Source organism: Labeo rohita, chromosome 25, assembly GCF_022985175.1.
Source record: "Labeo rohita strain BAU-BD-2019 chromosome 25, IGBB_LRoh.1.0, whole genome shotgun sequence".
Classification (NCBI taxonomy): Eukaryota; Metazoa; Chordata; class Actinopteri; order Cypriniformes; family Cyprinidae; genus Labeo; species Labeo rohita.
The window spans coordinates 20135392-20158200 of record NC_066893.1 but is presented as its reverse complement, the minus strand read 5'-3'; the positions used below and the strand labels follow the sequence as shown (position 1 = coordinate 20158200).

The 22809-nt window shown below is 35.1% G+C and overlaps 2 protein-coding genes across 6 annotated transcripts; one reads left to right on the top strand and one right to left on the bottom strand.

Moving 5' to 3' along the window:
• Positions 1-4329: 4329 nt before the first annotated feature.
• Positions 4330-14494, bottom strand: wu:fa25f02 (uncharacterized protein C11orf24). 5 transcript variants are annotated; one of them, XM_051100113.1, is made up of 5 exons: positions 14242-14494; positions 13533-13723; positions 12873-13067; positions 7172-7306; positions 4330-5791 (listed from the first exon to the last, which is right to left on the bottom strand). In XM_051100113.1, the coding sequence occupies exons 3-5, from the start codon at positions 13012-13014 to the stop codon at positions 4989-4991; spliced, it is 1080 nt and encodes a 359-aa protein (XP_050956070.1). In that variant the 5' UTR covers positions 13015-13067; positions 13533-13723; positions 14242-14494; the 3' UTR covers positions 4330-4988. The 5 variants fall into 5 exon arrangements, with proteins under 5 accessions (XP_050956070.1, XP_050956071.1, XP_050956068.1 ...); XM_051100114.1 differs by having other exon boundaries at positions 13656-13723; XM_051100111.1 differs by having other exon boundaries at positions 13533-13679.
• Positions 14495-14736: 242 nt separating this feature from the next.
• On the top strand, positions 14737-22315 carry ap3s2 (adaptor related protein complex 3 subunit sigma 2). The gene is made up of 6 exons (XM_051099015.1): positions 14737-14901; positions 15564-15655; positions 15793-15904; positions 16182-16253; positions 18492-18599; positions 21835-22315. The coding sequence occupies exons 1-6, from the start codon at positions 14833-14835 to the stop codon at positions 21958-21960; spliced, it is 579 nt and encodes a 192-aa protein (XP_050954972.1). The 5' UTR covers positions 14737-14832; the 3' UTR covers positions 21961-22315.
• The last annotated feature ends 494 nt before the right edge of the window (positions 22316-22809 follow it).

Sequence of the window (22809 nt, the reverse complement as noted above, 5' to 3'; positions counted from 1 at the left end):
TCTTTTTGAGTCATTTTTCCCAGGAGAACCATCTGAAAAGCAGGAGAAATTACTGAGATATTAAAGAGATCTTGTTTGTTCTTGGGAGAACTTGATGAGACATGTTTAAGTTCTCTGATTGCAGATTCTCAAATGTGAGTTCTGAAACATTAGGAGACAAATTTGAGATTAGTGCCTTTTGGAGTCATTTTCTCAGGAGAACAATCTGAAAAGCAGGAGAAATTATTAGGATTTTAAAGAGATCTCATTTGGTCTTGGAAGAACTTGATGAGACACATTTGAGTTCTCTGATTGTAGATTCTCATGAGTTCTGAAACCTTATGATACATATTCACATTAGTTTCTTCCGCAATATTTTTCTCAGGAGAACAATCTGAGAAACAGCTGAGATATTAATAAGATCTCATTTCGCTTTTTGTACGGAGACATAAAAACTTTAAAATGCATTAAAGCTGCTTTGTAAGTGAATGACAGATCAGTTATTCTTTGTACTTCAGAAAACATCAGCTTAAACATGCCAAGCTTGGCACCGTTTCTCCTGTTAGTTGCTAGCCTGTTATGTTTCTTCACGCTCGTATGAAAGCTCACGTTATAAAAAAGTAAAATACAATGATGCAAATTCATTTCGGCCTCTTTCATAAGTCCTGAGGTGCTGTAAACATCAAGGATCAAACCGAACCCCTGGCGGACTGAAATCGCTCGTTGGGCTGAATGGTAAAGTTCTGCAACCAACTCCAAGTCCAAAGTGAAAGCATATGTGCGCGGTAGTGCGTGTGAGCGGAGCAGGCAGTAATTCCCGGGCCTAGAGAAATATGCTGTAATGAAACCTGCCTTTACAGTCACCTGTGCAATATAGCTCTCGGCGTTCTCTTTGATCCGCCAAGCACCGCGCGCAAATAAAAAAAATCACTTTCTCCACTGCCCGTTGTTACTTTTAAATATTAGACTTTGTATTAATGCATCCAAGACTTAATGCAAGACATATTTCGCGTGTAACAGATGCCATCTGGAACAAGTCCTCTTAAAACAAAGGGTTTATAGAGGCATCATGTCAATGTGCTTTGCACTAACCCTGTTGCTTGCTACCTACTCTCACTGGAAATTCATAGTCAGGATTTCATAGTCACGGTGAAATATGTGTCTGCCACTTAGTTACACAACCAAGGAGAACACAGATAATTTGCTGAAAGATGTAGCAAATAACTGGCTAATAGCTTGTATTAATACCAAACCATCAAAACAAATGAGAGGCCCACTGTTTTGTTTGGAGAGCGAGCTTAACGTTTTTATTGGAAATTTGTCTGCGTTGTTTCTCTTTTGGCACGAAGTAAAAATCTAGGACATGAAATGCCAAAAGAAAGTGAGAGATTGGGAAATTTCGAGGCTTGAGACAATTCCTTTGGAAATTACAGAAATGCAGCACTCGACAAGAAATGTGGTAATCATAGGTTGTGGAATTCTTTTTTTTAGGCCAGATCAGGTCAGCAACTACTTGCACAACTGCTTGCAGAAGATAACAACAGACTCCATACTCCTGTGCTTCTCTAATAAAATCCACATTTCACATAACCCTTGTTGTGTTTCCCGCCAAAACAAAACCGTCCCCTGGTGAGCTTGTTGTAAAGGTGTCGGCACACCTTCCCTTCAACTCGTTAAACTTCCAGACTTTTAAAATTAGACAATGTGCATCGCACGTTTCCAAGGTGCAATTATTGGCTGACAGATGTGGCTTGTTTATGTGTGGCATCTTGTTTACTCCAAAGGCTGATTGATACGCACTACTCATAAAACACTTTGAAACCATGGGAAACCTGGGGGCCGTTGGCTCCAAAAGCAAGGCGATGGACCCCTTGAACTTATGCATCCTTTTCAGCTTGGTTTTTAAAAATTTTCTGTGCTAATTTGGAGTAACAAATTTTACCATTTTACCATGGTAAACATGGTAAAATGTAACAAATTTTACCATTTTACCATGGTAAACATGGTAAAATGTGTTAAAAAGAGCTGAGTGGACCAGCTAAAAGCATTAAGATATTAAAAGCATCAAAATATTAAAAGAAATTGCTCAGTGGCTGATAAGAATTAGGGGTGGGTGAAAAAAACATTTTATATTTGAATCGCGAATTAGTCTTTTAGTGATTCACATCGATTCACAAAAATCGATTTTCTAGTTAAGATAATAATAATAGCCTAGGCCTAATAATAATAACTAGGCCTGTAGCCTCCGTGTTGCCAGATCCAGTTATTATAAGCGTATCTGGACTTACATTTACATTACATTTATTCATTTAGCAGACACTTTTATTCAAAGCGACTTATAAGTGGGGAATACATCAAGCGATTTATCCTAAAGAGGCAAAACGACATAGGAAGTGCTCTTTTTTTCTTTTTTTCTTTTTTTTAAGTCAAATAGTATCGAAAGAGACGAGTTTTCAGCAGTCGATTGAAAGATGTCAGGGAGTCGGCATTCCGGAGGGGTTGGGAAGATCATTCCACCAGCTAGGAACGGTGAAAGAGAATGTTCTGGAAAGTGATTTTGTGCCTCTTTGTGATGGTACAACGAGGCGTCGCTCACTAGTGGATCTCAGACTTCTGGAGGGAGTGTAGATTCGTAGCAGTGAGTGGAGGCAGGCGGGGGCTTTGGGCTCGTTGAAGACCAGTTGTGCTGTTGCATTCTGAATCATTTGTAGAAGTTTGACTGTGAAGGAAGACAGGCTAAAAGAGCATTGCAGTAGTCCAGCCTAGAAATGACCAGTGCCTGGACAAGAAGTTCTGCAGCATGCCCCGTTAGAAAAGGCCTGATCTTTCTGATGTTGTGCAATGCAAACCTGCAAGATCTAGCAGTTTTAGTTATATGGTCTTCGAAAGTTAGCTGGTCATCAAAGATTACACCAAGATTTCTGGCTGAACTTGATTGGGTAATTTGTTGATGAACCTAACAGGATGGTGAAATCATGCTGTAGAGTCAGAGTGGCAGGGAAGACAAGGAGCTCAGTCTTTGCCGGGTTGAGCTGTAGGTGATGTTCTTTCATCCACGCCGAGATGTCCACCAGGCAGCCCTGAGATCCGTGGAGCTACCACTGGATCATCTGGTTGAAATGAAAGATAGAGCTGTGTGCAATGGTAGGAGAAGCCATGTGCCTGTATGATGGGTTCAAGGGATGTAGTGTATATGGAGAAGAGGAGAGGTCCAAGAACTGATCCCTGAGGAACCCCAGTGAACAGATGATGTGCTTTGAATACCTCCCCTCCCCTGGCCACCCTGAAAGACCTACCCGTGAGATAGGATTCAAACCAGTGAAGTGGAAGCTTGTTTTGTGGCGTGATACTGCTAACTTGTGTCTTACCATATTATTTTAATGTGTTATGTTAATTATGAACAAAGTGGTTTGTCGTGCATAGTTTTACCCTTTACTGCATGTTGTTACTCTTCTCACTATTTTTCTACGAACCCTCACAAAATAAACCATGGTTTTATTATTGTAAAAGTGTAGTAATCATGTTTTTTTGGCGTATTGATTACCATTTGTAAAACTGGCTTGCTTCTGCTTTTAAACATAAGGTGGATACTTTTGCTTCACTGGATTGGTTGTTCAAGACTTTGTATGTCGACACATATTAACAAACAATATTGTTTTAATGCAGTCAATGAATAATGGTATTAAAAAAACACTGAAACATTTCACAAATATGTGACCCTGGACCACAAAACCAGTTGTAAGTAGCACGAGTATATTTGTAGCAATAGCCAAATAGCCAGTATTTTTTGTATTGTAAATTATTGATTTTTCTTCTATGCCAAAAATTATTAGGATATTAAGTAAAGATCATGTTCCATTAAGATATTTTGTAAATTTCCTACCGTAAATATATCAAAACCTAATTTTTGATTAGTGATATGCATTGCTAAAAACTTCATTTGAACAAATTTAAAAGCGATTTTCTCAGGGGTTTTTTTGCACCCTCAGATAGTTGCATCTCTCAATTTCAAAAAATGTAAACTTTGACTAGTTTTGTGGTCCAAGGTCACATATATTGGCTGTTGTATAGCATATGAGGTCGTACATTTCTCATTGCTCCTAAATGTTTCATTTTAGTTTTCTCAGAGCAATGCCACATTTCTTAACTTGATGGTTAAATGCTGACCATCTTATTTTGGAGGGTGAACTATATCTAGAAGAAGTGAAACACATAGAAGCTCCATGCTGATGAAAGTTCAAATTTTTGTGGAAATCAGTTGCAGAGATTCTGCGTCAGCCTAGCATCGATCAAAGCTCAGTAAACATCTAGTAGAGACAGATACTTCACACACAATAAAATAAGACAAAGTGCAAAGTAAGTTTTTTCTTTATTATATATCTTTTTAACAGTGCAGCTTTTAAGACTTACAAAATCAATTTGGCACATATCAAACTGTCATACTTCATCCCTTCCTCTGATCTGTTCTTTGTTCCAGACACTAAATACACAATGGCTGAGTTATTCCCTTGGCTTTACAATAATGTGCTTCTGTGCCACAATTCCTGGTTTGGCATTTATTCCTCACACACATACAAAAACAAAAAGGCATTAATTCATAAACAACTTTTTGAATGTTCCTGAACCGTTCCGACAAACATAAAAAGGCAATTATTGCAGCCAACTCATCAGCCGCAGATGAAACACTGGACATGACAGATTAGACAGAACATTTCCAAGTATTGCACTATGAATCCCATATAATGACATTCGTTGAACGAAGGTTGAGGGCTAAGTTAATACTAAGGCTTCAGCCCCATGTGCCAAGAATTATGTGGAAGCTAAATCTGCATAGAAACAAAAGATACACATCATACCAACCCACTCGAGCACCAGCTGGATTCTCACCTCTAGAAGTCGTACGGGGCTTTTGAACGTTTGAGTGCTACCAAGGGGTCTCAAACCAAAGTCAATCTGCTACCAACCTTTGAAAACGGAAATATACTGAAATGTTAACCACGCAATCCAGGTCAGACCCCCGAATCGGAGTACATTCCATTGATGAGATAGTCGACCTGAGTGTAGTCCTTCCTTTTATAGCTCTCGTACGCTTGTTTGAGAAACAGCGCCACCGTGACCATGAAGAAGAGGAGGCCAAACAGAAGAACGGCTAACAAGGAGCTTGTGTTCAACAGGTGGCTGGTCAAAGGGTCTCCGGCCACCTCAATCATGGCTTGGTCCCTTTTGGGAATGTCCTTGGGCAGTGTAGATGCCACTACTGAGGGGCTCAATGAGGTTTTTGGCGTGGTCGGTGATTGCTGCTTCTCTTCTGATGATGCTGGAGATGTTTGGATTGGTTTTACGGAAGGAGTGGATGGAGAAGGTGTTGTAGGCACTGATGGTGAGATGCTGGCGGATGTATTGGTCCCTGATGGTGAAGGTGAAGAAGGCTGTTTTGGAATTGTAGTTTGTGCAGCTGTCGTGGAGGTGGTTGTTGTGCTGGTAGTTGTTGAAGAGGGTTTAGGGCTGGTTGTGGTTGGTTTAGGTGTAGTTGTGGTGGTGGATGTCATGGCTGGTGTTGTGGTGATCGCTAGTTCTGGCACTGCATCAGTTTTGTTGGCTTTCACTGTTGGAGTTGTCTGCAGGTCAGTGGCCGCTATAGTCGTAGAGCTGTCTGGTAAAGTGGTCGGTTTTGTGGTACTGGAAGTCCTAGTGGTCCGGACGTTAGGTTTAGTTGGTGACGGTTGTGTGACAGTAATTGAAGGGGTGGTGCCAGAAGACTCATTAGGAAGTGGCGATTTATCAGTCTGATTTTTGCCCGCATGGATGGAGTCTGCAAAAATAGAGTTTGGGTTGGTAAATGGTGACATTTGGCTGGTTTTCTGAACAGGGCTCTACAGTGCAACCATTTCAGTTGCATTTGTGACTAAAAACTACTGCGTGCGAATATGAAAAAAACCAAAACATTTTGTAGCACCAGTGCGACTGGCCCGATCAGCATATTTGTGATTCCGCTGTTTTTGAGATGTCGAGTAATGTATCACAGACATATCTCACGAATCCTTTCATAAACAAAGTGTAGAGAGAGTGTCATAAGCCAGTGTTAGCAGCCATAAGAGATTGATTCTGTAGTGTAGAGAGCTTCATTGATTATAATGGAACTTTGTGAGATTGCGATGAACTAAGATGAGTGACAATATTTGTAAATGTATTTGTAAATGAGATATTGATTTAATACAATAGTTAAATAAACAAGTTAATATGAAGTGACTTAAATCGTCTGACCATAACACTATTGCTTGATTTTGCTCTATTCCGTTGTCAAAAATAGCTTAAAACAGTCACAACTGAGCCGCTGCACATCTCCATTCAAGCACAGCAGTTTCGTTTATGAATGAACGTGCGTTTTTAAACAAATCTAGCAAGTCAATGATTCAATTTCACATTCATAAAGACAGTCATTTGCTTTATTCCTGAATGAATCAGGCGTTCGAACAAATCAAATGAATGAATGATTCAGTAATTAAATCAGTGACTTCCCACCACCTACTGGCAGTTTTAGTTTCATTTTTAAAGTATTTTTAAGTTATTTAAATCATTTAATATTTTTATATTCAAAATTTTATTTAAAACATTAATCTCAACATGAATTTATGAATTTGATTGCACTCATGCCACCTCTGAGCCTCATTAAACATGAAATGCACCTACAAGCCACTTTTGTATTCTACTCTGCCATCTCTGTAGTACAAATTAATTTTGTTAATACTGATTTCATTTGATTGGTAACTTATTCTACTTGTTCTTAGTCTGTTGTTTTAATTAGACATTTAAAAAACTTATAAATATAATTTAAAAAAAAGACATAAAATATGACAAACTTTTAATAAACTTGCCATTATAAATGCCATTACAAAGGTAAAAACAAAATTCCCCTTTAATTCACTTTAAGGAGTCAAATATCACCTCGTAATGGGAATGCTAGATTTTAATAATCAGATTTTCTGACTATTGATTAAAATTTTGACTGTGCTCCTAAATTTTTTAAGTTGGGAGCACAAGTGCTCCTAAAAAGAAAAGTAAACATAGAGCCCTGCTGGAACATGTTATTGTACTAATGTCACACAATTAAATGTACAGGTAACACTTTACAATAAGGTTCATTCGTTAATATAAGTTAAGAAAACATTACCAAACCAAGAAAATATATTACCATTTGTCTTCACGCTTAGTTCCGCTGACAGGTCGTTTACATTTTCACAAGCGTTCTGGGTTTTATTTAAGCAGCTGATCAGAAAACACACATTTTCTTTAAGAAAAGCCCTCGAACAGGATTCATTTTGAGGACCTGAAAAATGAAGAACAAAAGAATCAAGAGAACATTCTCTTTAAAGATTGTTACTTGAAATAAACCTTGTTTGCAGTCAATTTTGATGGACTTCAAAACAAAATAAATTGCCGAGTAGGCAGTTTTTTGTTTTTTTTTTGTTCAGAATCAGTGCCTCGGCAAACAAAAACTTCCTGATAATTTACTTACTCCCTACGTCTTCTAAGATGTTCATGTCTTTCTTTCTTTAGTCGAAAAGAAATGAAGTTTTGAGAAAACATGGACTTTTCTCTATATAGTGGACTTCAATGGGAGCAAACCTGTTGAAGGTCTAAAATGCAGTTTCAAAGCAGCTTCAAAGGAAATGTTTCAAGCTGAGGAATAAGGGTCTCATCTATCAAAACGATTTGTTATTTTGTAAAATAAATAAATAAATAAAAAAATTCCATACTTTTTAACCACAAATGCTCATCTTGCACTAGCTCTATGATGCGAGTCTGCAACTTCACGGGAAAGGTCACATGCGGTTAGTTTTTCGCCTGTGTATTCCGGTTTAAAAAGGTGGGGTAGGCCAAAAACTCACATATTTGCCTCAAACATCAAAATCATCGTTGTTTTACCTTTTTTGTGATGGGCATTTTATTTTCTTTGCACGTTTGCTTTGTAAACACTGGGTCGGTAATGCGTGAAAGTCGAGCTAATGCAAGACGTGTATTTGTGCTTAAAAAGTATAGAAATATTTATTTTGTTTAGAAAATGACTGATCGGTCGGCGCCAATAGCCTTGTGGTTAGTGCGTCGACATACAGCGCTACTGCGCTCACGGTGACCCAAGTTCGATACCCGTCTCGAGGTCCTTTGCCGACCCTGCTCCCCTCTCTCCTCCCACTGTTTTCCTGTCATCTCCCAACTGTCCTATCTACAAAAATGCATGAAAAAAAAAAGAAAATGACTGATCGTTTCGCTAGACAAGACTCTTATTCCTTGTGTAGAGCTGCACTAAAACTGCAATTTGGACCTTCAACCCATTAATCCCCAAAGAAGTCCACTATACAGAGAAAAATCTTGGAATGTTTTCCTCAAAAACTTTAATTTCTTTTTGACCAAAGAAAGAAAGACATGAACATCTCGGATGACATATGGGTAAGTAAATTATCAGGAAATTTTTATTCTGGAAGTGAACTAATCCTTTAAAAGCATTGTGAATTTGAGTTGCAGACCGAATTGAATGTGGTGAGCTAAAATGACAACCAGTGTAATCTGATTCACGAATGACTTTTATGAATTCTGAAGTTCTGAATTACTAATTTAAAAAAATAATAAAACAGCTTATTAAATAATAATTTAATAAAACAAAACAGGAAAGTTACACAACAAAGCAAATCAAATTCAAATAGACTACCAGTCAAAAGTTTTTTTTAAAGATTTTTAAATTTTTTTTTTTTTTAAGAAGTCTCTTCTGCTCCTGAAGCCTGCATTTATTTAATCTGAAGTACAGCAAAAACAGTAAATTTTGGAAATATTTTTACTTTTTTGAAACAGCTGTTTTCTATTTGAATACATTTTAAAATGCAATTTTTTCTTGTGATTTCAAAGCTGAATTTTTAGCATCATTACTCCAGTCACATGATCCTTCCGAAATCATTCTAATATTCTGATTTGCAGCTCAAAAAACATTTATTATGATGTTGAATTTTTTTTTTCAGGTTTCTTTGATGAACAGAAAGTTCAGAAGAACAGCATTTATCTGAAATAGAAATCTTTTGTAATATTATAAATGTCTTTATCATCACTTTTGATCAATTTAAAGCATCCCTGCTACATAAAAGTATTTTATTTCAGATAAATGCTGATTTTTGGATCTTTCTATTCATCAAAAAATCCTGGAAAAAAGCAGTACTCAATTGCTTTAAATATTGATAATAATAATAATGATAATAAAATGTTTCTTGAATAGCAAACTAGCATATTAGAACCATTTCTGAAGGATCATGTGACAATAAATTACATTTTAAAATACATTCAAACAGAAAGCAGTTATTTTAAATAATAAAAATATTTCACAATATTACTGCTTTTGCTGTATTTTGGATAAAATAAATGCAGGCAGACATCTAAAATCTAAATCTTACTGTTCAAAAACTTTTGACTGGTAGTGTATATTCACAAGAAATGAAAAATTCAAGGTAAAAACATATATTTCACCAATATTACATCAATCTGGACATATAATACAAAAAGATTCAAAAATTCCAATCCATAATACATTAAATTGCAAAAATGGACACTTTGTGCAACCACATCCCAAATTTAAGAGAACAAATAACCCAAACCCAAGTTTCTAAAATTGTTTTTAGAGTGTCAAGGCGAAATATATTTTACAGCTTGCTCTAAAATATGAAATAAAATGCACAGTGCAATCTGTGACTCATCAACCTCGGGTTGTTTTCATTGGGACAAAGACGTTCCCCGAATGCTCATTACTGGATGTCAAACTGCATATCCTGAGCTCTGCAGTCTTCGGGAACGAGCCACGTCTGGGAGGAAAAACAGGCCTCGCCGCACCTCTCTTTGATCCCCTCCCAGCAGCCATGTGTGCGTTAGGTACAGCACACCTCAACCTCCACATCCGTCTCCACTCTTTCCCTTATTCCCACTTCCCCTGATTACTTAACCAGGTGGCTGCAGTACGGCAGGACCAACGGGGCTATAAAGAATTTGCTTGCGCTGGCATTACAGAATAGTCCAAAATGCCCCCATTTCCCTATTTGGACAATCCAGCGTTTAAAAGCTCCAGGTGAATCAATAATCAACCTCCGTGAGGTGAAAACCCCTGGTTGAATCATCTCTTGGTCAGCGTTGACACACTAAATCGAGAGGCCAGCTGCATCGCGTGCATTTTTTCCCTTTTAAACACTTCTCCAGCTGTTTAGAGCAGAAAACGCATGAAACCAAAGGCGCAAAAAGAGCGGTGTGAAATAGTAGAGGACCTGGCCTGATTTTTCAAATCACCACAGGTTGGCCTGAAGTACGTTTGGTCTTTGACGTGTCGAAAACACACCGTTCCCTGCAGTGGAATGTGGAATGCTTATGTATTTATAGCTCGCCATCATTCCAAACATTTCAGACTTCCAGATGGCGGCGGTGATTCTGACCTTGCTTTCGATCACTGTACGGTTACCGTGATGGAAACTCAATACCGGCAACGTACGTGTGTGTGTTATGGGGCGGGGGTAGGGCCAGCCGCTCTAACCCCCGAACACAAAGCCAGCACGCCTCGGGGTCATTTCGGCTGTCTGCGTGTTTACAGAGGTGGCGAGATGTACAAGTACAACGTGTGTGGTCAAAGCGAGAGGGGGGAAACGAAAGTGATTTAATTAAAAAAAGAGCATGTCTTGACGAAGACTGTAGAAGGGTATGGCCCGCTGAAGCAGCGCCTGGCGCATAAGCAGAACAGCCAGCCCAGGCCTCCCTTTCATCTTAAATGCGAAACACATGGCCTTCTTTGAAAATGCACGTCCTTCAAGGGGAAAACGTGATGTATAAAAAACAAAACACAACATATGGCTTTACTTTTTTAAAAAATATGATATTGCACAGGTACCACGTTTTATCTCTGAAGGTAGCACACAGATTGCATTTCATTCTCAAGCCCTCAAAAAAATAAAGAAAAAGAAAACAGGCTGGTTTAACTCTCAGAATTAGTGGAAAAGAATCAACCAAATGTGTTCATCTTCCTTTTCGTCTTATATATGCAGGGATCAACAATAAGGATGGTCCATTTGAGAGTTTCGGGCCAGTTGATGGAACTGTCAAGAGCTTAGCTGATCATGTAGATGCATCATTTTACCAACTTAAAGGGACTGTTTATTGAAAAATTAACATTTTGTCATCATTTATCCAGATTCATTTCTTTTTGAAATGGGTTTCAAAACACTTTGAGCAATGTCTTAGTGTTTTTTTTTTTTTTTGTCCATACAATTAAAGTCAAAAGTCTTCCAGGTTCTGAACGACATGAGGACGAGTAAATTATGACAACATGTTTATTTTTGGGTGAACTAGCCCTTTAAAACATTGTTTTCTCTAACAAATTGAATATTGTTATCACTAATTCTGCTGATGTAAATGTAACGCAAAGGTAAAGTTATCAAGATCTTAGATAACGTTTCGTCTGAAAAACAAAAAAAAATATGTCATCTTCCAATATCTAATGTTATACATGTATTGCATTATATATTATATGAATATAAAACATTTTGTGCAACCAAAAAAAAACTGTTTCCATCTATTATTATACACTTATTGCATTATATATTATATGAATATAAAAATATTTTTTAAATAGTTTCTTTGTGTTAAAAAGCGTGACATTAAATTACAAAATTAAATAAAACCTATTAGTAAATATAAATATACACACACTTCCAGTCAAAAGTTTTTTAATATATTTTGAAGAATTCTCTTCTCCTCCAAGCCTGCATTTATTTGATCCAAAGTACAACAAAAACAGTAAAATTTCAAAATATTTTTACTAATTTAAAAAACTGTTTCTATTTAAATATATATTAAAAAGTAATTTATTCCAGTAATGAAAGAAAAATTCTTAGCATCATTACTCCTGTCTTCAGTGTCAACATAATCTTTCAGAAATCATGATAATTTGCTGATTTTCTGGTCAAGAAACATTTTTTTTATTATTATTATGAATATTTAAAGCAGCCGAGCACATTTTTATCAAGATTCTTTGATTAATAGAAAGATCCAAAGAACAGCATTTATCTGAAATAAAAGCTTTTGTAATATTATACATTATAGCATTCAAAAGCTTGGAGTCAGTATAATTTTTTTTTTTTTTTTTTTTTTTGGAGAAATGGGGGAAGAAATGATAGAAATTAAGACTTTTATTTTATTTTAATTAAGGATGCTTTAAATTGATCAAAAGTGATGGTAAAGACATTTATAATGTTACAAAAGTTTTCTATTTCAGATAAATGCTGTTCTTCTAAGCTTTCTGTTCAAAGAAACCTGAAAAATTATACTCAAATGTTTTAAGCATAATAATAATAATAATAAATGTTTTTTGAGCAGCAAATCAGAAAATTAGAATGATTTCTGAAGGATCATGTGACTGAAGTAATGATGCTAAAAATTCAGCTTTGAAATCACAGGAATAAACTACATTTTAAAATACATTCAAATAGAAAACAGTTATTTTAAATAGTAAAAATATACTTTTTGCTGTACTTTGGATCAAATAAATGCAGGCTTGATGAGCAGACTTCTTTAAAAACCCATTAAAATCTTACTGTTCAAAAACTTTTGGCAGGTAGTGTATATAAGAAAATGGTGTTTTTACACAACTTCTGTCAGAATAGCAACCTTTGATTTCCTGAAATTTCCTAAATTAATAAATAACAATACTGATCAGAATCAGAATCACACTGATTTAAACCTAACGATTCTTTGTTGTTACCTTTATCTCAATATGTTACTGAAATCCAACAACATTTTTTAGAAATATTAAACTGATAAAAAAATTATCAGTTTTAATCAAAAGGATATTTGGGGTGCAGTAAAGATAGACTTACAATATTTCAGGCTACAATTCTCCGGTTTTTCCACAGTCACATTAGCCACTATCCTTTCATTGTTCGACAAATGCGTAGGTGCACACGGAAGCACAAGTAGCCCCAGAATGGGCAGCAGGACCAGGACAGGATGAACAGTCATGATCACATGAGTGGCTGAGACAATAATTTGAGAAAGGGTCACATCCCCAACATCTGTAAGATATATAAAAGCAACAATTTATAAACAATATACATTTGCAACTCAACTCAAACATACTGATTTTAAAATACGATAGACAGATAAATAGATCAATTGATCAAACTTAGATCAAATGTCTCAGAGAAGGAAAAGGGAATGAACATAAATGTGATTCAATTGCGCCATCTAGTACAAATTCCAAAACACTACACTAAATTTCATCTGGTCTACCTGCAAAACAGCACAATCCCAATTCAACTAAAGACTAGACCATAAGTGCTAAAAACATGTAAGCATTATATAAAGTTACATTTTATATTCTTTTTCACATTAAAAGCTCCCATTTTAAAATTATGTAATGCTAAGAAATGTGCTTTGAACTTGAGTTGAACCTCCATTTACACAGGCTTTGTTGGCTATAAGGAAGTTTGTAAAGTGAATAAATAATCTTGGGCGAAGCACATAAATGTCTGCCACACCCCTCCGAACGCCTGGTTACAGCCGTCACTGCAAACAGAACTGAAGGGCTCACTAAACCCGTTCCAGGATGTACGGGATCATATGACTTCCATCGATGTTTGAACAAAGGAATGAAAACTCACTAAGAGATGAAGCAGCGTCCTGAGCTAGAATTAAACACAGAAAAGAAAAAAAAAAAAACAGTTTGCAGCTGTAGAAGAAAAAAATCAGGATTAAATCACTCCCATAGCACTATCAGCAAAGAATGGCAATGCATTATTGCATTTAATTTTCTTAATCTAAAATAGGTTAAGACACACATGATAGCCATTATTAATATTAACTTGAATTAATAAATGAATGCTGTCACAAACACAACCACAAATTCTTATCTGAGCTTTTTATTATGGTTACTAACTTCTTAACTAACTCATAACTACAGTAATGTAGGTCAGTTAAGAGGCGTGTGATTACAAACACCACTATTGTTTGTTGTTTACAACTAAACATGTGTTTTCTAACTCACATCTAGGTCTATTTTCTTAGAGACACACGCTACTATATAAATGACGTAAAATATAAATATTAATTACACTAATTACAAACTGACTTAATTAAACATGCACTTGAATGGCCACAATAAAATTATAATACAAAAACGGTCTTAACTATTAAAGCAAAACATAATTCTTAAAGCAAACATAAAAAAGCTCACAAGAATGCACTTACCAACAAATACAATGCGTCCTTTTAGCAAAAAATTCAGTTTGTGTAAAACGAAACAGCAGCGTTTCCAAAACACTTTTCTTTACTGCAGTTTACAAGCGTAAGCAAATGAACACCGTCTCATTCCTCGTGCAACACGTGTTTATTGTCACTCTCCTGTCAAATGTTTCATATTTTAATTCGGGTTGTTTATGTAAGTAGCAGCTAGCTGACAGACACGACACACAAGTGATGCGACAAGAGTAAATGCAGGACTTCCGGGTCACGCAGCGGTCCGTAAACACGGCAAAATAAAAGTCCTCAGCTCATAAAGTGGAGGTTTAATGATATAAAATCATTACAAATATTATCACGGTAGTCACAGTTTGTAAACGGGGAAATACATAATGGGATTGTACGTCAGATGTTTTTTTTTTATGTATTTAAAAATACCGTACACACAGTCTAGTCGTTTTTCACATCGGTAATTTTATTTGTAAGGACTTTTATAATAGAACACGGAAGTACCTAGAGTCGTTTTTTTATTGACAAGCTGAAGCTTAGCTAAAAAACCTCAACAACGAGTAACCACATAAAAATAGCTAAACGACAAGGATGATCAAGGCTATTCTCATTTTCAACAACCATGGGAAACCCAGGCTCATCAGATTCTACCAATATTTTGTAAGTTAAGCGCATAAAAGACACTCAAACTGCATTTGGCAGCAATTGCCATTCTTACTATTGAAGACACTAAGAGCAGATTAATCTAATTAATTGTGATTTATTCAGTATTTCATAGTTGAACATAAAGCATTACCTTCAGATAAATTATTTGAGGATAATATCATCTTTTGGATATATTTTTATTTTCGTCTGATTGTTTTCTCAGCTTCCTCATTTTGTTTATTGCTTATTATACGTTTATTAACTCATCCATATAAATGTAATAACTATCCCAGATAGCAGACGTACATCTGCAAGATGTCTAATAAAGATCTCTTGATCTGGAAAGCATCTGCGTCTGTAAGATGTCAGTTTTACATACATTCTAAATCATAAACGTCTTAAAGACATCTAATAGACGTCTATTTGACATCTGATAGGAAACGTCCTATAGACATACTGCAGATGAGCAAACACTCTAAAAAATACATCTTGCAAATGTCAAATACACGTCTCTGATGTACGTGTGCTATCAGGGTATATTGTTTTCATAATAGTCATTTTTATATGTTTTTAAATGTTAAACCACTAGTGTTTCATTCGCTCCTCTTTATATTTTGATATGTAATGGGTAAATAAAAGGTCAAATTAATTTACCTCAACTTATGTTTCTTTCACAGGCAGAAGACATGCAACAACAGATCATTAGGGAGACCTTTCATCTGGTGTCCAAAAGAGATGACAATGTCTGCAATTTTCTGGAGGGTGGAAGGTGACAGATGTGCTCCTGCATGATTATGTTACACATAAAGGCTTACTGTTATGATTATCAATCATATATCTCTCTATATAGGACTGTACAAAGATGGAATCTCAGAAGCTGTTGACTGTTTTGCTCTTTAATTTTAGTTTGATTGGAGGTTCTGACTACAAGCTGATCTATAGACACTATGCCACCCTGTACTTTGTGTTTTGTGTGGACTCATCAGAGAGCGAGCTGGGGATTCTAGATCTCATACAGGTGAACATCTTGAAATTTACATGCTGTAGTTCTGGCCTACAGCCACAAGGGGGTAGACAATGTTTCTAATACCTATAAGTACTGTTCATTTAGTATGGTGTGTATTGGAGTGCCATAGTACTGCCATTTGATACCATTGTAATGCTATAGTACTTTTTTGCATGATTAGTTAATTTGCTTCTTTTGTGTGTGTGTAAGCTGAAACGTTACTTGAGTCTTTTAAAAATCTCTCTGAAAGAACATGTTATTCACAATTGTCTATAATTTTGTCATGCAGGTCTTTGTGGAAACCCTGGACAAATGCTTTGAGAATGTGTGTGAACTGGACTTAATCTTTCACATGGATAAGGTCAGTTTTCAGCAGAGTTATTAATGTTAACTTAAATGAAAACTAAAACCATTAAAAAAATGTTTTTTGTACTTGAAATAAAAGTTAACTTAAAACATTTAAAAAGTAACTTTTTTTCAGCTAGTTGTGAAGGCAATAAATTTAATTTAGAAAAATGTAATTAATCTTGACGTTAGTGCTGTCAAACGATTACTATGTGTGTGTGTACTGTGTATATTTTTTATGTACATATAAATACACACATAAACTATATATTTTGACAATATTTACTATTTACATATATATATATTCATATAATTAATATTATACTCTATATACACTACCACTCAAAAGTTTGGGATCAGTAAGACTTGTAATGTTTTTTAAAGAAGTCTCTTATGCTCATCAAGACTGCATTTATTTGATCAAAAATACAGAAAAAACTATAATACTGCAAAATGTTATTACAATATAAAATGATGGTTTTTATTTTAATATACTTTAAAATATAATTTATTCCTGTGATGCAAAGCTTAATTTTCATCAGCTGTTACTCCAGTCTTAAGTGTCACATGATCCTTCAGAAACCATTCTTAAGTTAAAAGTTAAAAATAACAGCATTTATTCAAAATATAAATCTTTTCTAACAATGCAAATCTATGCTGTCACTTTTTATTAATTTAACACATCCTTGGTGAATAAAAGTATTCATTTCTTTCAAAAAAGACAGAATAAATTTTTACTGACCCCAAACTTTTGAACAGCAGCGTATATTGTTAGAAAGGATTTCTATTTTAAATAAATGCTGTTCATCAAAGAACCCTAAAAAAATATCACACGTTACAAATATAGAAATATTAAGCAACACAATTGCTTCCAGCACTGAAAATAAATCAGTATATTAGAATGATTTCTGAAGGATCATGTGACACTTAAGACTGGAGTAACAGCTGATTGAAAATTCAGCTTTGCATCAGAGGAATAAATTATATTTTAAAGTATATTAAAATAAAAACCATTATTTTATATTGTAATAAAATTTTGCAGTATTAATGCATTTTTGATTAAATAAATGCAGTCTTAATGAGCATAAGAGACTTCTTTAAAAAACATTACAAGTCTTACTGATCCCAAACTTTAAGCGGTAGTCTATAGTATATTTAATATATAAACATATCATTTTTCTTAAATATATACATGCATTTGTGTGTATTACTGCATACATAATTAATATATACGGTACAAACACATATTATGTAAACAAAGACTTCTATTTTGGATGCGATTAATCATTTGACAGAACTACTTTAGGTACTAAAATAACTAAAAATGAATAAGAACTATACAGACATAAGAAAAAAGTCAAACACACACAACAAAATTACTGAAAAACTTTAACCACTTTAACTTGGAATATAATGTAATATAATGAATATGAAAGAAAAGTTAGGAAAGGTTTTGTGTAGGTCATTATTCTCTTTCTGATAATTTGATTACGGCACCACTGTAAAATCGGTTCATGATAGGACTGTGCACTACACTACCTTTGTTAGTTATCTAATCAATAATGTTTTATGAGTTGAATGAATTACTTTGAAATGACTATGTATGGCTTTACGGTAACTCGTCATATTTAGTTCTAAGTATGTCATATGTAACATGTTGGATAATGCACATCAGTAGTCTTGTGCTTTTGTGTATTTTTAGGGTTATGGTCCAGCCTCAGTTTAGTGCTCTGATTCGGTCAGCTGAGCTGTTTGCGTATTGATTTTCTGCTGAACTGCAACTGATTCACAAACAAATGCTTCCTCTGAAGCAGTTCTTTTAGTACATTAAAATATACAGTTAAACATGTATAACTGGATTCCTGAACAAGTGACTCCTATGAACCAGTTCTTTTTAATGAATCAAAAACATACAGTGTATTTAGTGTAGTTTGATTTACAAACAAGCGTCGCTTATGAACTAGTTCTTTTAGTTAATCAAAATATACATCGCAACCAGAAAGCTTAGATTCACTAACAGGTTATTTTAGTGAATCGAAAACCATTCTGCAAAACCAGTGTGATCTGATTCAGGACCAAATGATTTTCTGAACTGGTACTTCTCATTTAAGAGGACACCAGTGATAAAATGTGTAAATATTTTATATATTTACTATAATATACCCTAATGAAACACAAATGCCTAGTTGTTTTTGTATTAAGTTATAAATAAAATTACAGGTTGAAGGTTTGAAGTTTTTGTTGTTTATTTCAGGTTCATTACATTCTCCAGGAAGTTGTCATGGGTGGGATGGTTTTGGAAACAAACATGAATGAAATAGTCGCCCAAGTGGAGCTGCAAAACAGAATGGAAAAATCGGAGGTGAGTTCACATTAACAGAGTAACCAGAAGTCACTCCAGTTTACTCAAACATTTTTTACATTCATTGCTGTGCCTCAACCCAAACAGGAAGGGACATTTTTAAATAGTTCACTGTTACACATACAGTGCCTTGCAAAAGTATTCATTTTTTCATGTTTTGTTATGTTGCAGTCAAAATTATTAGAAATGAAAAACTGAAATGATTTCATTGCATAAGTATTCATACACTTATCTGGGACACTTGAAATATAGCTCAGGAGCACTCATATTGCTTGTAGATGTTGCTACACTTAGAGTGGAGTTAAACTGTGGCAAATTCACTTGAATGGGTATGATTTGGAAAGATGTTGGTCTAACATCTGAAAATGCATATCGGAGCAAAAACTAAGCCCTGAGGTCAAAATAACTGCCTGTAGAGCTCAGAAACAGGCTCACGTCAAGGTACAGATCTGGGGAAGAGTTCAGAAAAAATTCTGCTGCATTGAAGGTTCACAGAAGCATGCAGCCTCCATTATACACTGCCCTCCAAAAGTTTGGAAACACCCCTGGCAAAGTGTGGTTTTGGACGATATCAGCAAAAATCCTCATCATTTTTTGGTGCAAATACATTAAAGTAACTTGACATTATCATTGAAAACCAGCAATAATAATTCATTTTGATTACATAATAATGGCAATATATACATGTCAAAGTCAGACATGACCCTTTGCCAGCTGTGATGCCTGGTTACTGGTTTAAACTTGGCCCAGGTTTTTAAAATATTTTTGGGTCAGCACACCTTAATAGCTTCAACAATTGATTGCCAATTAAGTTTAGAATACAATGAATTTAGGCCTAGATTATGCAGCGCTGTAATAGCTGCTAATGGTGGATATTTTGATGAATTGAAAATTTAAGTTTTTTCTATGTATAAACTGTTTATGTAATAAAGTATGTTTTCATAGTTTGTGGTGTCCCTTATCAGTGCAAAATTATCACAAATTAAAAAGCATTCATGCCAATATTGGCCAAAACCCCACTTTTTTTTAGGGCGTTTCCAGTCTTTTGGATGGCAGTGTACATAATGGAAGATGCTTGAAACAACTAGGACTCTTCCTAGAGCTGGCCTCTGTTGTAGAATTTTCCTTGTTCAAAATAAATTGCTCTAAAGAGGTTTTGAAGCCAGTAAGACTTTATTGAGCAGGCAACAAAGTCAAGTTACGTTTGCAAAGGTAACTCCAGAACATGTTTTTCACTCATATATATACTCCTACAGCTGTGCACAGCGTACCATATATGCACTGCTGTATTTTGGTACAAGGCTTTTTACCATATATAAGTTCCTGAAGGTTGATCAATAGCTGTCATGTATTTCTAGCTCCTGATCAGGTTCTTTCCATGTCTCTGTGTTTTTCAAGCTTTAAAATGGTTAATTAGCAGCTCACTGCACACAATTAGATAATAACTAGTAGATAATAGTAGAATAGTTTTCTCTTATGAATAGGTATAATTCTATATATTATATTGAATGAAGGTCAATGAAAATCTTCTTCACCTCCTGGTCAAACTAAGCAATTGATTGAGAAGGGTCTTGGTTATACTGGTGACCAAGAAACTGATGGTCATATATGCAGATTCAGAAGAAACTTACAGAAAGACAAACATCACTGGCTAAACTCAATCCTCTCCTCAGTGAAGACACAAGAAAACCCACCTGGAATTTTGAAAAAAAAAAAAAAAACCTAAAGGACCCTCAGACTGTGAGAAACTAGATTCTTTGGTCTGATGAATCTCATTTCCAAACATCATGTTTGAAGGAAACCAAGGAAAGGAAATCACTGCTCATCACCACAGAATACCATCCCAAAAGTAAAGTGTGCTGGCAGCAGCCTCATGCAGCAGCAGGCACTGAGGGACTCGTCAGAGTAGAAGGAAAGCTCAGTGCACCAAAATATTGAGATAGCCTTAATGAAAACCCAGTCCAGAGAATTCAGAACCTAAGAGAGGGCAGAGGGTTCACCTTCCAACAGGACAAGGACTCTAAGCACACAGCAAGAGTGGCTTATAGACAACTCCGTGAATGTTTTTGAGTGGCCCAGCCACGGCATTGGCTGGAATGCAATCAAATATTTCTGGAGACACCTGAAAATATCTGCCAGCCCCCATCCAAGCTGACAGAGCTTGAGAGGAGAAGAAGCAAGGCGAAGAATGGCAGATAATTGCCAAATGCTGATGTGCAAAGCTTGTCGCAGAGTACACAAAAAGACTTGAGGCTGTAAAGTTGCTTCAACTAAATACTGAGTTAAGGGTATGAATACTTATGCAATGTACAAATTTGCAAAGTTGTCACAAAGCTCTTTTTTGCTTTGTCTGTAAAGTGTAAATTGATGTGAGAAAAAAGTAATTTAAAGCAGTTAAACAATGCTGCAAAATAGCAAGACGTGAAAAAACAAATGAAGGGGTAAAATACTTTTGCAAGGCACTGTACGTGCTAATTTAAACAACTTTTTTTTTTTTTTTTAAATCAGGTTAAATGTTATTGTACACATTTTTAACTACATGGCTGACACAGAGCCTTGGGAATGTTTGGGAAAAACATGAACGATATCTCAAAAGAAATTTTGCATTAGTCTTGTTTAGTATCACTGTCTTTTTTATGCAAATCTTTTAGAAGTATCAAAGATGAAAGGCATAAATTTATCTCATATAATAATGAAAGCTGTTTGGGTCGATATCAGTGATTCACAATCACTGTTCTGATATTTTATCTGGAGTCGGGGTGATCAGTAATGTTTGACAACACTAGATTATGTAAACATGGCAGGAAATAAAATAGGGAAATGTTACATAAGTCAATAAAACAAATCCAAGAGAATCAAAGTAATATCCATTCACAATGTTTGATTAAAAGACCATAGAAACGGGATAGTGGATAAACTCCACTGTATTTGTATCCTTAAAGTTTTCACTGGATGTATCAGATTAGGTCAAAGGATCTGGTTAATGAACCGATTGTGTCAATTTAATGCTGAATAAATGCAGTATGACAGGTATCAAATAGAATTTTATGGTTATAAATAAATATTTTAGATTTAAAAACATTGAGAACATTGCAAAGGATGGACAATAAATGAACTTTATTTATATAGTAAATCCTGGATCTTTCTTTATAAAATGAAAATGTTTTTATTATAAAAGAAATATATTAATAGAGATAATATAATTTGTATGTGTGTGTGTGTGTGTTTTTGACAGGGTGGTCTGTCTGCGGCACCAGCACGAGCTGTTTCTGCTGTGAAAAATATGAACCTTCCTGAAATACCCCGTAACATCAATATCGGGGACATCAATATCAAAGTGCCCAGTCTCTCTCCATTTTGAGTTTGCATGTCTGATCGTTGTGTTTTTTGTTGTTATTGACATTCATTGCCATAGATACTGTAGATCTTTGCCATTTTTGGACTTACGACTGACCATCACCCGAGGACTTTTAAAAGTCTGAAACACACTACTGCGTCCAATCATTAACAATGTACCTTTTTAATTTTAGACTTTGGTTTGTATACAGACGTTTCCCATTTTGATTATAGTGTTGTTTTGTATTTTGTCTGTGATGTAGCAAAATTACTGTACTAACATGTGTCATTTATGCCAACAGACCAACTACTAATGTTACACATTAATAATTTATATTAAATGTTTATCTGTCATTAAAAATGTTTTTGTCCAAATTCAAGTTTTACTTTTTAAGGGTTTTATTAATTACATAACAGATCTGGAATAACAGGTTCATCATGGTTGTATATATTTTATGGTTACATTGTGTTAAGTGTGAGCTAGATTCCTTAACTTCTCCACATTTACAAATCAAAAAACCTGATATTTGATCTTATTTGCTCCTGTAAAATCTTTAAAATTTTATTGTCAAGAAAATGATAGTTTATTGCAAAGAATCTGCAACATCACCAGTTCTAAATGTCTAATGTGACAGTATGTCAACAATTTTTTTGACAAATCATGGTTGCGCAACTAAAAAATGATAGTGTATCTAGAACTCTCTGATACTATTCGTTATCTTTGAAGGTAGAGGTCTCTCAAAGGTCCAGAACCTTTAGATGACCTCTGAACTCCCTTCTGAAGATGCAGAATATCACTGCTGAGGTACTGGAAGCCTTTTGATTTAATGAGGATATACAAAATGGTATTCAAGAATTAAAAAATTATATCTTG